This window comes from Hoplias malabaricus, chromosome 12 (genome assembly GCF_029633855.1).
Source record: "Hoplias malabaricus isolate fHopMal1 chromosome 12, fHopMal1.hap1, whole genome shotgun sequence".
Lineage (NCBI taxonomy): Eukaryota > Metazoa > Chordata > Actinopteri > Characiformes > Erythrinidae > Hoplias > Hoplias malabaricus.
In genome coordinates this window covers 25,947,478-25,963,787 of record NC_089811.1, presented here as the reverse complement: position 1 = coordinate 25,963,787, position 16,310 = coordinate 25,947,478, and the positions used below count along the sequence as shown (strand labels likewise).

Sequence of the window (16,310 nt, the reverse complement as noted above, 5' to 3'; positions counted from 1 at the left end):
TTTTCCATTCAAGGTTATTTGAATATCCCAACATTGGAGAAACAGGTTATTTGCTTGGTACCAGTGAAAAGGTAGCTACTTTCCTAGGAAGCAGGACAATAGATAAAACATATCCCTGTTTTACCACATGCCAACCACACCATCAGCAGGGACAACACAACATTGTCTCTAAAAAAAAAATACCATGGCAAAAGAAAATATTTAAATGTTCATGCTTTTCAGGTTACCAATTGTCTGTGAAATTCAGTCTGATATACCACTGATAAATAGTGGCTTATCTTACATCGTCTCCAACTTATAGGACAATAAGAAAACTCAAGAGTAGCAAATGTGTCTTTAGAAGGTACCAGTTTCTTGCTTGCAAGCATCTCTCTCACAGCAATATCTGAAATAAGCCAATAATAAGTGAATAACTATACAAGACAGGTTTGAATGGCTGAACAATATGGCCAAAATCTATATAACAATACATTTCTTAATTATTGTTGACACAATATCATTCTGATATGAATATAAAATCCACTGGAAAAACAAGAAATATGACATCACCATAAAACATAAATATACTTGCTTTTTTCTGTATTATGTTTAAACTAAATTTTAAATAGAGTGCACTGAACTGACGACAGCGCCTTGTATTGAATGCCAGTCGGTGACAGATGTTTGTAAATAATCTTTATTGAAAATGTGCTTAAAATCATATCATTATAATTGAAACATTTTATATTGTGATATAAATTGATATTGAATTATTATTCAGGCCTAGTTTGAATGCAGTTTCAGTGTTCAGTTCAAACAAAGATAACGTCACATACGCACTGTGGGGGGAAAAAAAAAAAAGAAAGGAGAATAGATTTGCAAGGTCATGTGCAATTTTGCAGGCAGTGAAGACCCAATAAAAATATTTAAATAAAACAATAATAATTATATCTTGCAACGTGTCCAGGGCCTACCCAGAATAATTGCTAACAGGCCAGGAACACGCCCTGGATGGGGAGCCAGTCCATCACAGTGCTCTTATGTACCTGAAATATTAATTCTACCATAGGCACTACCAAACCTAATGCTCTTGCACATATACTGGATGCAGTATAAAGCAATTAATCCACCTTCCAACTAACTGTATGCCATTATTTTTAAAGTCACTTTAATAACACATTGGAAAGAGCATTACTACTTTAGCCATTTATTTTACTTTTTGACCTCAATCTATAAATACGTTATATTCACAGGAAAATATATTTACCAACTGCATGAGCTTGTTGTTTAACTACAGTCTGTCAAAGGGGAAATACATATATACTTTAGAAAGTACAAATAAGGAAATTGTATGCCAATGCAAATACCCAGTATTTTTTATTTACATATCTGCCACATGGTTATAATGCTAATGTGGATTAGCATCATAGAGTGCCAACATTTGTTACTTCTACCTTTTGTCAAATCTAAACATTTTCCACTGCCTGTTCCTTTAAGCAAAATATCTGCTGATACCATTAAGATTTCAACATCACTGCACATCATGAAGTTCAGTTAGGCTCCAGTTTCTCCAGTGTATGTGATGTTCCACTTTCTAATGCTCCACAATCACACCAATCACACAAAGTGAGAGTATAACATAGAATCCAGTTCAGTTTTGAAGATCTCAATATTATATTATTGTAAGCGTTAAACATGCCCAATTCCAAACAACAGTTAGAGTGGCATAAAAGAGACGTATTGCTATTCATCCAACACTATTAACTGACCTCACTATTGTTGGTGTGGCTACAAAGTAGAAGCAGCAACATGGAGACAAAATTGTACTTGGCCATAGATTAGCTTGAGCCTCAGGACTGTCTAAAAGCAAAAGTTCTAAGGTTCTTTGTTCATTTGACAGGACCAACTTTGAGCTAAATCACTTGGTTAATTTGGGAATTGAATCTTTGTTAACTAAACCTCTAAATTTAGATTTTTTCCAGTATGAGAATATATAGACATCCTGCTAGACAGCTAGTCAGAAAACAGTAGGAACATGCTAGGTAGCTGTTAAAAACCCAGATAAAGGCTAACTATTGAGAGGTCTTAGCACACTCAGTTTCTAAACCATTAGCTGTAATGTACATGTAATTCTTATCAGACTCCTGCAGATAGGCAGCCCCCAAATTCTCTTCAGAATAATGTACAGCTTCTGTCTGCCTCTTTGCACTGCATTAGTGGGATAATTGGCTGGAAGTTAAAGGTCAGGAAACAACAGAACTAAAATAGTTCTAAATCCATCTTCCTTCGACGGTCTTATTTTTCTCATCACTGTCAATCAAGCCTATCTCCTCGGCTAGTCCAGTAAGCCCTCCAGCTGAAAATAGAGAGTTTCAAAGTGTTCGGTGCAATCACTGTACACAACAGTATTAGCCTTGGTTGACAGAATTCAAATCAGACGAGACCTCCATTATTGTTGCTCATGAATTAGACTAAGGGAACTCTACAGTGTTTGTCCCGGGCTACCTTTAGCTTTTGAGAATCTCTTATTTGACTTTGCCAGTGGAATGTTTACAAGAGGAGGACAGCACCAGCTAACTTTATTGAAATAACTGCATTAAATAACGTATCTAGTTTCAGCTTGTGAAAACGCCTCTATACTAATCAGTGCACATGTAGAAATGTGCTAAACACACTGACTGATTGATGTTTTGAGAGGAGGGTTGATTATTTGAGCAAAAGCCATGCAATTGGCTCATGTCTCTGACTCTTTTGTAACAGCGAGAGAGCCATGAAAAGCCCTCAGACCGTTTTGGAGAATGTTTGCATTCAGCAAGATTATCGTGACTGTGAGCATGAGCAATTAAGCACAAAATGAGAGCAACTAGGATCAGAAACAACATACTGGAGTGCAGAGGACACCCAATTACTGCTAATTTCTATAATGTGGACGAGTAAGTGAAAAAGACATTACACAGCAGAGGCTTACATAAACATCTTGGACAGCAGGGAGCTAAATACCAAACATGCAGTCTGAGGAAGGGCATGACAATATGGCAATTAAAGCACCTAATAAACATACCAAGCGATCCGTAAGAGTCAACAAAGGGCCTTACACAACAAAAGGGCATTGTTCCATTGTTGTTTGAGTCCCAACACATCTTACAGTAGAAATCCGCAAATGCATAGTGTCAGAACTATCCTCTAATCTATTCTCTATGTTTCATGTAGATTTGAATGGAAGTCAATGTGACTAGAACACAACCCTGTTATTTCAAATTAAGTTTGTTAAATGGGTGCTTTAAAATAAAGTGTTAAATAGTTAATAATCTGAACAAGCAGATTCTAGTTTTGATTTTAGTTTTCTAGTTTAATCAGACTCAGGTTAAAACAAATATCATTGCAGTTCCTTCAAGCTTTTGGCCATCCATATATTTCTGGGCTGAGTTTTCTAAAAGAATCTGAGAACAAAGAAGACTCTGATGTCAAGAAGGACACCGAACAAACACTCTTCCTGGTAAGATTATCTTAACATTAGGATGTTTTTAAGAAACTGGGCCTTGTTCTTCATAAATTTGAACATAATATAATTTGTAACTAGAGTTTTTAATTTGTTTAAAAATGGTAAAAGAAATAAAGAAGTTTTTAAAAAGATTTGTTGTTCAGACTAAATATAACACTATAATTTACTGGATTTACGAGCCTACACTAGGGATGGCAAAAGGACAAAGGCCCAATTAAGAACATAAAAGGATCTGGGTCGATCTTCACTCACCTCTCAGTAACCACAGAGAGCGCTCAGATAAAAGATGGGGGAAAATATATATTTGAAAATACTTTTGAACATAAGCTGCAATAATAAGTTTCAAGGAAAATATGGGACATTTTGTAGCATGCAGTGAAAACCAGTTTGTTCATGTTGTTGAACATTTATTTAACTGAATGGGAGGATTTCCAATGTTTTGGCTGATGAACATTGTATATTTTTAAATATAAATCTTTGAGGCCTAAAATATACCTCCAAAATTTTCAAAATCAGCATAAATGTTATAGAAATTTTACATGGCTTTGAACCATTCCACAGTTAGCACTTGAATATAGAACATATAAAACAACAATTCACCACAGGCCCAAGACGAGCCGCGGCTCAACACTTTCTGGCAAACTTCAATGAAAAACTGTCAAAACGGTTCAAAAAGAACATTTCTCAACACAAGCTAGCAAAGAATTCAGGTGTTTCACCATCCCATAATTTAAAAGATTCAGGGAATCTGGGAAATCCTTAGTCTGGGCTGCAACAATTGTGAGACATATTCAAAAACATTGATTGTAAAAATTTGTCATTATGTCATGTTGTTAAATCCCTTTCCACAGAAGAAACCCCTAATCAAACTGAATTACTTGACATCAAATATTTTATCATACCTTTGGAATTAGTTGGATTGGAGTTATTAATTCTGAGCTAAAATTCTAGTTTCCTCATTTAGAATCTTGTAGCTGAATGCAATCAAATCCTTACAGCAAAAGTTTTACAATCTAGGGTAAAGTCTTCCCAGAAGTGGTAGAAGCTCTGAAGCAATGGGGGACAAACTCACTAATATGTTTAATTTTAGAAGAAAAGATGCATGAGCCAGTGTCAACAAAGCTTTGGCCAAAACGTTATTGTCCAACATATTTCACCAATCCAAAACCTCTCGCTAAAATGACCCCAACATTTCAGGCTTAAATGATGACTTTATTTAGCCACACTGTAGTTTAGCCTCCTCCCACCATTCAAGCAATTTTAGTTTAAAAAAAAAAAAAAGTACACACAGGACATTTGAATTTAAGCAACAACTTAAAAAAAAACTGCATTTATCATTCATTAAATCATCTTCATAGCAATCATTCATACTTCATCTTCTGTGACTTATTCAGCCTGACTATTCACTCACACGCTAACACCTGTGATGGACTGGTGTCTGGTTCCAACCCGCTATGTACCCTGCTCAGCATGAAGCAGTAATAGAAGATGAATGAATGATGACATGGGTGTCAGGTGTATTTAAAAGGTGTGGTTACAAAGATATTCACATTTTTAAAAAAGGCTTTTGACCCCAGATGTTTAATCACAATTGCTTATTTAAGAGTTTGACAGCACTAATTAAAATGTAAAATAGAAAATGATCACTTACTGGTTTTAATGCCAGCCATAACAAGGCCTTAATGATCTGGAATCTTTATTGACCCACAATGCCTGTGTGTGTATCCCCAGTGAAGGTGTGAACACAAGCAATAGGTGAAGAGAAAGCGAAGAACCATTGCTAGTGTAAATGTCACACGCAAGCTTTGTTTTTAAGTGCGGCATTCCTGAGTTTCTACAGTAATTATCACTTGTAAACATAACATGCAAATATATTATGCTCTTATCGGGTTAAGAGGCAGGATTTCAAACAAAGGGAAGGAGAAGCTTGTGGCCAAATGTTGACAAGATCTGCCAGGTTCAGTATTGATGTAAATTCATATAAAGTCATTCATCTGTCTTCAGTGAAGGCTGCACACTGAAAAGACCTGGAAATACTCTATCAATCCAACAGGCAACGAAGAATCATCAATAACTGTAATGTGAAATAAAAGGCCAAGATACACTGAAGATAAGAAATCTCATGATTAGCCTCCAGATAAACATATACGCTATTCCCACCCAGTCCCGGGTTCAGTTTGATGTGCTCTCAGAAGTATGTGATCTGAGAGGGACAGAAGAAGGGGGTAAAATGGCCCAATGCACACTGTGCTGGCTGCACTCGTGCCCCCTGCCCACTTCCATATTTGTCAGAGGCTTCAGACGGTTGAGCCTCCCATTGTGACCCGCTGTCAGAACCAATTCCAAATGAAATGTCCATGATGAATCTCAGACAACAAGACTCATTTATGAGATCACAGCACACCCACACATATTAATTATTAATGAAAGGACAAAGACAAGCGTGTGACAATTGGGAAAAGAAGAAGAAAGAAAGAAAAACTGATGGAACCCCCAAGACCTTGGTTACCAAGATATAGGTCTAGTTCTAGTCTGTACTCAGATGGAACAAGGTAGAAGTGGCTTTCAGAGATGTAACCCATTCCTATAACTGGGTTTAAAAACCAGAAGCTTAAGTGTGACAGACACCCTGAGCAGGAGATTAGCCTTCTTTGGGGCAGATTAACTGGACCTATCACAAAAACAAATGCCCCAGACCAAGTAATCCCCAGTACAAACATGATGCGTATTTGAAAAAGGACGTGTCAAAAGGGCACCGAGATCAACTGTCTGCCCTTTGACTTCCAAGTCTCCCAGGATGATGTTTTCTGTGGTAAACGGCTCTGTGGAACACGTACTCCTCGGCAGGGTGGAGAGTCAGTGCTTCCACCAGAGGGGGGGGTTGAATCTCAAAGGCAAATTAGGAGCAGGTCTCTCAAGAAAGGACATCTGTTTTGAATTCCAGTGGGGCTGTATTGTGCGTGTTATGGTGCGGGGCAATTCAATTAAAAGCGGCCACAAAAGCCTGTTGCAGCTGGAGGAGAGCCAAAGTAAGGATCCATCCTGCTCCTTGGGGACAGGGATATGTGCTACCTCTGTTATGCACTCCCTCAGCCCTCATCCAGCTTTAATGAAGCACATGAGGGAGATGGTACAGCAAGACTTTACATTCATAAATTCAGAAAGATTCCTGGTCTTTCCCAAGATAATGCTGCAAGAAACATTACTCACTTATTACTGGCCTCCTGCAAAGCTTTAGTCTTTGCTGATTTCTCTTTGATTGGTGACTCCCATTACAGGAACCGGGGAAAAGGAAGCAACATATTAGCACAAATCTGGTCCAGGTGGACGTTAGAGGGATTTAAATTGTTCTAAAGGTTATCTTGAATTGCACAAAGTAATGTGAAGCAGCACAAACATACAGGATTCTGCTTAAAACATTTTTTAAAAAATTGATAATGGCACTTCTTCCTGACATGTATTGATCAAGCACAACTTTGGTGGTAAACTCTTTGGATTTATCTGGGTGCAGAGCGCAGCCCAGTGTCACTGGCTGTCTCTCCTCTTCTGAAATGGCCATTTCATACAGAACAGGATCGATCACAACAGTCCACCAAATGTTCCTTTTCCAGTTAATTATGAGCACTCTTAACAGGATCCTCGTCCCAGGATCTCACAAACCCAGCCCTTTGCTGGAGAGCCCTACTGGGAGTCAAGTAAACACAGAGATCTGATATGCTAAGGACAACAGCGTTGTGCAGAAAGAGCAACAAACACAGCAGCCAGTTCCCACACACCCCATTCAAAGGGACTGTTTAATCAGTGAAACAATCATGTTTTGTGGCAAAGGATCTTACAAAAATTATTTTCAAAACTGGTTATTTTTGAGAGTGTTGTCTGCATGGATATGCCTCATTGCAGCTCTATATGTGATGTTCTCTCTAATCTAAAAGACATGCAGAGCATTATTTTTAATTCTGATACGATGGAGTTCCAAGCCACAACATGCAAAACAGGGAACTGTCAGGAGGCCTGTGCTTCCAAAACCTTCACAGTTTCACCATGTGCTGTGCAATATGACCGCAAATTAATATCGCAATTACTTGAACATTTTACCTTGATTTCAATTAATGAACAATTATTTAGGGTTTTATTTGGGCCCTCATTAGTTCCCTGACTAGGCCTGTCCTGCTCAAGTATTAAATCAATACTCAAAAAAAAATTAAATACTAAATAAATAAATAAAAAGTATTAAGTCTTTTTTTAACGCATTTGGGAGATTGTCAGTCCGTTTAAATCTGGTGATATGACTATGCATCAAGTCTTGAAACTTGAGACTGGTGATATTAACTTTGTTATCTGAAACTGTTTTTTGTCTGTGTTTACATTTGACTTCTGAGTCATCTTCACTAAAGTCACATCATTTTTCTTTGGTAGAAGCTACACAAGTTGCTTCCAGCATGTTCCATGTTTCTTACACTGTACTATGGTTTTAAAGGGACAAACACACAGTGGGGGGACACTAACAGGCTATTTATAAAAAATTTTTAAAAAAGTGTGTGCGAGTGTGTGTTGCCCTGCGAAGAACTGGCACCCAGTGATTCCAAGTAGGCTCTGGACCCTCCACGACCCTGAACTGGATAAGTGGTTACAGACAATGAATAAATGGTATAGGCAATACTGTCAAGTAAAATGTTCTAAATATCAATTTCGATTAACTGCCCAGCCCTAGTTTCACCACAAGGATGCACAACCGGATGCCATTTCTTTCCCTGCATCCTGTGTGAAATTCAGAAATACCAGCAGTTCAAAAAGTGGGACAAGATGACTCACTGAAAGGAAAGGACAGGAAAAATCAAATCCCTTTACAATAATAAAAAGGAGTAGGAGTTTTAAAAAGGTGTAACTTAACTCATTAAATGGCACCTATGCATTACATGAATTAATGATCACACTGTCCTTAGTCATCCTAGATTCTGCCTCGCAAAGAGCTTCCCAGACGTGTCATCAAACCACCGTGGTTAAGCATCGTTTCTGGGGGAAAAAAAATTGTTAGTGAAGAAAACAATCCAGTCCAAGTCATCCTTGGCAAAGTGAGACAAATCACATGACTGACTCACCAAACCAAGCACAATCTCAGCGAGCCCATAAAAACAGCCAACAGCCTCCTTGGCTACAGCACATCGCATCTGGCTCATGAACATGGCCCTGATGTGAAGCTACAGAATTCTGCCTATGTGCCAATACTGCCAGTGCAGCACAGCCATTTAAGAAGTCCAAGAGCTTAAAGAAGAAAAGAAAAAATAAAAATAAAAATACTGCCTCTTCTCACGCAGCTCCACATTCACACATCACCACTATCTTGGCAAACGGAAGATGGACACCCATTTGTAGCATTTGGCCAGCCATAATCACCATATTTCTACCATTCTGCTTAATCATTAATCACAAGCCTGTCTCTGCACCATCAGCGAATTTAGACAGTGTCTCTGCCACGATCATGAATCTCAAACGCATGTTGTGGAATGCACTGGCCGACTAAACGTTGAAATTAGTGTGAGGTGCTGGTGCAGGTTACCATAGCAACCGTGAACTGTCAACGTCTCCAGAGGTGGGTAGTGAAGCTTAAAACTATAGTCAGGTAAAAGTGTTATGAATTCATACTGAAATGTAACCTACAGAAAGAGCACATGCTGCATTCTCAGCATAGGAATGGAGGTTTAAGAAGGTGATATATTACACCACTTTTCCACAAGTTAACACAGTTCTGGGGTCTTAATGGGACATCTGTGATATGATTTGTTATAAAAACACAAGGAACAAACAAAACAGCACAGTTGAATCTGTCTGAATAGCCTTGTTCAGAACAACGTGTTTCAGGCCTGTTCCTTTAAAGGAGAATGAGCCACAGCTCAGTTCAGAATGAGAGCACAGGTGTGGGGAGCAGAAACTCTACATTTTAGCCATTTTCACTCTGTTCTCTTTTCCTTTGTTACGTCTCCTCTTACTCTCATCTCGCCACGCTCATTGTGTGCATTTTACTTATGTTAAACATCGTGTGCCACAAACACAGGTTCACTGCTGTGATTGGACAGTCTCAGATAAGAGAGCAAAATTTGTCCTGGTGGGTGCACAAAACCCCCAAAGAAATGTGGACAAGTACTGATTTCTTTAGGAACCACGTGTCAGAACACCTACAATACAGATTATCTCCTGAAATTAATGTAGATGTAGATAAAATGTAGTTATAATTATGGTAAAAAATTTGAATTTACTTATAGTGCCTTTGTATACATCCAAGGACTTTTAACCAACAACACAGTGGCAAGAACACCATTGGATTTAACACACAAACTGGTGAGAAGCGGCAGAAAAACACAAAGCATACTCTCATTCAGGAGCGACTGTCCACCAGGAGGACTGCATCAGGGTTAGGGCATTCATTCACAAACACTCATTCACTCACACCAAGCCAGTTATTAGAGAAGCCAATTCACCTAACCTCCATGTTTTTGGACTGAGGGAGGACATCTGAGACCCCAGGGAGAACATGGAAAAACACTAAAAACACCCTGCATATACCTCTCTGCCAAGATATATATATATATTTGTAAAATAATATAAAAACAATGTCTCATTCATCAGGCACTGCGTGTATAACCTTTTCATTAAGCAACTTTCTGTAAGGAACTGTTTAACAGCATTAAACACTTCAGACGTCTAGGTCCTATTGCCACTGCTGTGAAAAATTGACTCTTACTTATTTTCACAGCAATTTTTGTACACACCCATAGCGCTTTACATTCTCTGCATCATTAAGCATCGCCTCAATCACCACCCGTTTGCAGCATCCATCTGGATCAGGCAATGGCAGCCAATCCCTGCAAATATTCTCACCATGCATCAGCTTTTTTGGCAAAGACTTGACAGCACAAGGCAGGGAACCTACACTGGACAGGGTAACAATTGTAGAGCAACACACACTAACCGGTCACTCACTCTGTCTCACACACAAACTTATGCATAACTTTGCATAGCCAGTTGACCCACCAATCCATAGAGATACTAGGAGAGCACAGTAAACTCCTCCACACAGTTTGTAGGTAACTGAGCAAATGTGGTTAGTTACTACCCACTACTAGCTGTCTTACCAAGCATCACTGCCCTTATGCCCCTTAATCCTGTACATAAATAACTGTATTCAGTGTTGTTTCCTCTGTGACCACTCAGTGAACATTTTATTTGATATTGAGCTTGTTTTGTTCCTTGATTTTACCCAAACAAATGTTTCACAGTGCAGGATTTAGACTTAGAATGAAAGTCAATCATATCTGATATTAGGAAATGTAAAAGAAATTCCTTTAGGCCCAAAGCTGACTTACATTACTGGACTTCACAAGAAACCCTGCCTTGGAAAAGTCACACCATGAGTCTTTTTCTATGACCTGATTGTACACGAGCTAAAATGTACCCTGCTGTTTGATATCATGGGAAACCCTCCAGACATGCAAGACCCTGTACAAAAGAGGTATTCTGTTAATACATTTTATACCAGCGGCAACTAGAAATAAACAAGGATTCCCGACCTGAAAGCCCATAATGAACTGAATAAACTCAAGTCTCTATCGTTTGTTAACTTTTATCCAAGACTTTTTTTAGAGGGAAAATTCAGATAATGTGGGACATTAGTTGGGACACAAACACTTAATGATGAAGACATTGCACCGTTACATTCCTGATTTCCTTTTTGCTCTTCTAGAACAAAATCCCATCAGTTGTATAAGCACATGAGCAGCAGCTGGAATGGGAAAACATGAGCATTCCCCTTTACCTGATGGTACAGACTTATTTTAAGCTGTGCCTTCTTCCTGAAAACATTTCAGAAGGAAGACTCAAACTGATAGGCACATTCTTTGACTGTATTCACTCTTTTGCTTTGCACTTCTACAAGCAAGTAAGCATCAGCTGGGACACCTGAGCCCAACTGAAAAAGGCCACTTTCAGATCTCACAGATCCCCAAAGGCAAGATTCTGCTGCTCTTTATATACACACACACACATACATGCACACACACAAACGCACACCCACCTGTTTCCACAGCAGTTCGTCCTGCTCGTTCAGCTTCCAGGATCCAGCGACATGGATGGTGGCCAGCATCACTCCTGTGGCAACGGCAGCCCGCATGCGTACAGGCAGCAGAGTGTACACCACGTGAATGAAAAAGACGGTCCACCACACGCCATCTGAGGCACTCCGGGGTCTCACCAGCATCACCCCCACGGCCTGCAGCACTAGCAGCACGCCAATTACGGCGTAGCACACGAGCCACATGTGGTCCTGGTGGAAGGCGCTGCGATTGCAGGCCACCATGAGCACCAGCATTAGCACAATAGCCAGGGAGAAGACGATCACATAGGCCTTGTCACAGGGGCCTCCAGCACAGTGGAAGCACAGCATGACAGCACAGACCAAAGCTAGCACTGCCATCAGCATGGTCAGACTACTCTGATTCAGGCGGAAAAAGTAGCGCTGGTAGAGCCTCTCCAGCTTCTCAGAGCGGAACTTCTTGGAGCTGAAGATGTGTAGGACACCACTGCAGCATGCAGCCACTGAGAAGACAGCCACGTGAGGCCCCATTTGCCGTTGCCTAGAGGTGAGTAACAATGATGCTTTCTTATTAATATATTCAAGTGCATTGTATTATAGCATACTGGATTGCTTGTAGCACCCCCTTGTGGAGATCTCTCCACCTGCTAAACATGAGTGAGTCAGATCAACTAGGTCCTTTGCATCTAAAAATGACTATCGTAATTGAATGTGTGGCTTAAAAAAGGTACACTACCACTGAAAACATTTAAGTATGACAATGATATTTCTGCCATCTTACCTTTGCCGTTCCTCCCCACCACGGTCTTCCTCCTCCTCATCCTCCTGCTGCTGCATCATCTCATCTTCCTTACTCCTGACCCTCCGCTCGTCCAGCCCAAGCTCCACAGACTTGGCACGCACCCCGCCTTCGTCTCCACACTCCTGCCACGCAGATTTGGATCTCAGACTCCGTCTCGTCTTGCTTACTGTGCTCGTGGTGGTGCTGGTGGTCCCTCTGCCTTCCACATCCCTCCACCGGCTGCTGGAACGTGTTAGTCTTGCCGGACAGCCGTTGGCCACTGGCTCGCGCTCGCCCCACGCTGACCTGTGCTCAGCCCCTCCCCTCAGGCCCATTCCAGGGGGGCTCACGCTGTTCGACCTGGACATGGCAATAATGATAATGATAGAGCTTTCACAAACGCCACAGCTTTAAAATCCCCCAGCAAATAAAGTCCAGGGAGTGTGGATCAGGGAGAAAAGAAATTTCTTTCCACAACACTGAGTCTGAACATTGTTTGTTAGCAAGCAGCTGTGTTTAAATTTAAGGTGGATGGGCATATCCAGAGTAACTTAGGATTCTAATAAATGTTACAGACGTAGGCAAAAGTAGTGTTAGATGTTAGTGTCCAAGGACTCTTACTAGTAGTGTGGTGCTTGCCCGGCTGGGGGATCAAACTTCAATCTGCCACAACCACAGTGGTTTTATAAATTGAAAGAGTATGTCGTTAATAGGATTGCAATATTAATTTCATCTTAGCAAGTTTAAAACATGGAAATGTAAGCTAGTAGTGCAGTGTCTGGCACACCATACTCGGGGCTGTGCTGGTCATCTCGAGAAAAAAAGGACCTGGACCTTCATTTACAGAAAATATTTTTGTTAAAATGGTCAACACTGGTAGAAAAAAATGGCCATTCGAGTGTTTCCACATACAAATCTGTGTGGAATTGCTGCAGATCCTGTGCAGTAGTAGTCGAGAGTCAGTCATTTCTTATTCCAACGGAGAAGCTGCACATACTGTGTTGTTAAAACGAACGCAAGGTTCCTTGCAAAGTCTGCGTGAGAGAGAAACTGGCGTCTGAAAGTCTTCAGTGAATCCAGCGGGTAAAAAAAACCAACAACTTCACCACAAAACTGAGTGGAAGGACTCGAGAGGGAGAGTCCGGAGTGAGTGAAAGCGCGCTCTAATGAGTCTAATCATTGGGGAACCAGAGAAGTAGAGCCCACCCGCACAGGGAATCCGTTCCGCGCCAGTTAACGCAAATCCTCATGTTACTTGTTCGGAGACGGGGGGGCATCAGAGCAGCCCCCGCGCGCTTTCACACAAGCCCAAAGAACAAGCTACTGAGGGGAAACGAGCAGATACAGAAGATGGAGATGAAGATGGCAGAGACAGGGGAAAGTGGCTGCTGATCTTCCATGTTTGCCAGACGCCCCCGACGCGAGGAGCAGCTGAGCGCGAGCAGATCCGAAAACGCAATGAATGCCGTAAACGCAGCACGCGGCTCCATGCTGCAGCCCGTGCTCATGCATCCGTCAAACCGTCCATCTGTCCTTGTGTCCATCCGCCACTTCAGCTGAGCGTGGAGCCGCCCCGCGACCTCCGCGCGGAAAACATCAGCATCTCCTCATACTCGGGGGCGCGCAGCGTTCATACACACACCGACGTTAGACACATTCCTCAGTCAGGAGCGCCCTGATCTCACCGCTGTCCATCCGCGAGAAAACAAGCCCCCCGTGCCGGACACGACACACGTCTCCCGCCTCGAGGACGAGACCAAACGGGTGTAGACCGTCCTTGAATGCGGCGGCTATCTGTGTTCGTGGCGGAGAGAAGCGACACTCCGCAGCAGTGTGTTCGTGTCTCTGCTCTTCCCTGAGGCAGACTCAGCGCTGTATTGATTATGCATCAGCCTCTTCACTGGGCTTTTTGTATTGCCTTTCAACCAAGGCTGATTTTCCCAAGCCCCGCCCTTGTAACGCTGTAGTTGGCTCCCAGCTTTAAATAAGTTTCGCTCTCGCTCTCCAATTGGTCCGTGCGCCCGTCAATCACAGTCGCTGTATAATAAATACCGCCGAGGAGAATGAGTTCTGACAAAAACGGAGGAGAAAGTGTTTTCTCTCTCTCTCTCTCTCTCTCTCTCACACAAAAAAAAGAAAACCTCGAAATATTTTCAGTTATGTCATTTACGACAAGATAATTTCCACCTTTGTCTGTCTTTAAAGAGGATGAAGCACACATTTCTGACTGTGAATGGGCTTAATTAATCACCGTTAATGTGTTTGTGTTTGAAATTAGTAACTGCAAACAAATAACACCTCTTGCTACCTTTATCAGAACCTTCCTTACTCAAAACCTTGTTTTGGCGAGATTGTTACACCCATGTTTTGACAGGACATGTCTTGACCTAACTAGCATGGTACCAACAAATATGGTCCACAGCTTAAAATGCTGCCCCCATGTGCATTCTCACCAAGGGCAGTGATGAAAACGCAGTGGGATAACATAGGGTCCACATGGGCTGGCCACCTGAAATCATAAAATCTCTCTAAATTAAGGATTTACTATGAGCTCTTCTGGGGCCCCTTATACAGAGATTTGGTGGGCTTCCCTTTTTTATTATCTCATATAGGCACCCCACATGGGTCCCACTGTAAGCTTATGGGACTTGAGTCCAGCTAGCCTGCATTCAACCCACATGGGTCACTACTACAGTGGGCTGACTGGGTTTTACACTGAACAATCACTGTATTAGGAAACCTATTTTTAATCTACAATCACTGTCCATTTTATCAGCTCCACTGACCATACAGGAGCACTTTGTAGTTCTACAATTGCAGTCTGTAGTCTTCCTGATTCTCTACTTTCATATCCACATTTGACCTTATTCTTCAAAGATCAAGACCCCCACAAAACCCCAACAGAGCTGGTATAATCTGGCTGTTGGATCATTCTCAGTGCTGCCGTGACACTGATGTGGTGGAGATGTGTCATTGTGTGTTGTGCTAATATCAGTGGATCAAACACTGCAGTGATTCTTGAGTGTCCAGCCAACAACATTTTGTGAGCGCATTCCTGTGTCCACTAATGAAGGAATAGAGGACAACCAACACAGCCTGTGCAGCGACAGATGAGCTACTGTCTCTGACTTTACATCTACAAGGTGGACCAATGAGGCAGGTGTGTCTTACAGAGTGGACAATAAGTGGAAACAATGTTTAAAAACTTGAGTGCCATTGCTGTGTCTGATCCACTAATACTAGCGCAACACACACTAACACATCACCACCATGTTAATTTCACTGCAGCACTGAGAATGATCCTCCGCCTAAATCATACCTGCTATGTGGGGGTCCTGACTGTAGAAGAGCAGGGTGAAATGGGGATTTTAAAAAAAGTATGAATAACAAATGAATTTCAGTCTGTAATTGTAGAACTATAATATACTTCTGTATAGTTAGTGGAGCTCATAAAACAGAGAGTGAGTTTAGATACAAGGTAGGTGTTCCTAATCCATTGTTCAGTGTATATGACTGTACAGATCTGACCTACAAATTTCTTGAAATGTATTTTTTTTTTAAATTAAGTCACATATAAGGAGCCATTTCAGTTTTCATTTTCAGATCTTGTGGTGATTACTGAACACCAAGCAGGATAGTGAAGATCATTCCCACTGAAGATTAGCGCTGAGATCACACTTTATCCACCCTTTTTTGTTTTTATACAGCTATTATTATTAGTGAATTCAGATATGTTATTAAAGATGATACTTCAGAGTAGTTTACAAACCTGTAAAGTCACTATGCCTATTGCCAAGGGCTATAGAGCAGTTGAAATGTGTTCTGTGAAATGATTTAGCATCCATTCAATACATGTAGGGGTAGCTGGAGTAGATCATGGATTCCAAAACTTTCCATCAGGGCAGGTAGTTTTTCTGCCACAGTGCACTGGGATCTTGGGGTTATGGGTTCAGTCCCCACCT

General features: G+C 41.2%; 1 protein-coding gene across 3 annotated transcripts in view; it reads right to left on the bottom strand.

Moving 5' to 3' along the window:
• The window catches only part of adcy5 (adenylate cyclase 5), a 101,905-nt gene extending 87,620 nt beyond the window's left edge, over window positions 1-14,285 (bottom strand). For 2 of the 3 annotated variants that reach the window (XM_066685998.1, XM_066685999.1), the window contains exons 1-2: window positions 12,349-14,285; window positions 11,550-12,108 (exon numbers count right to left, since the gene is read on the bottom strand). In XM_066685998.1, the coding sequence (XP_066542095.1) occupies window positions 11,550-12,108; window positions 12,349-12,716 (927 nt within the window). In that variant the 5' untranslated portion in view covers window positions 12,717-14,285. The remainder of the gene's footprint in view (window positions 1-11,549; window positions 12,109-12,348) is intronic. The other variant, XM_066686000.1, reaches the window with a different exon arrangement.
• Window positions 14,286-16,310: the final 2,025 nt, after the last annotated feature.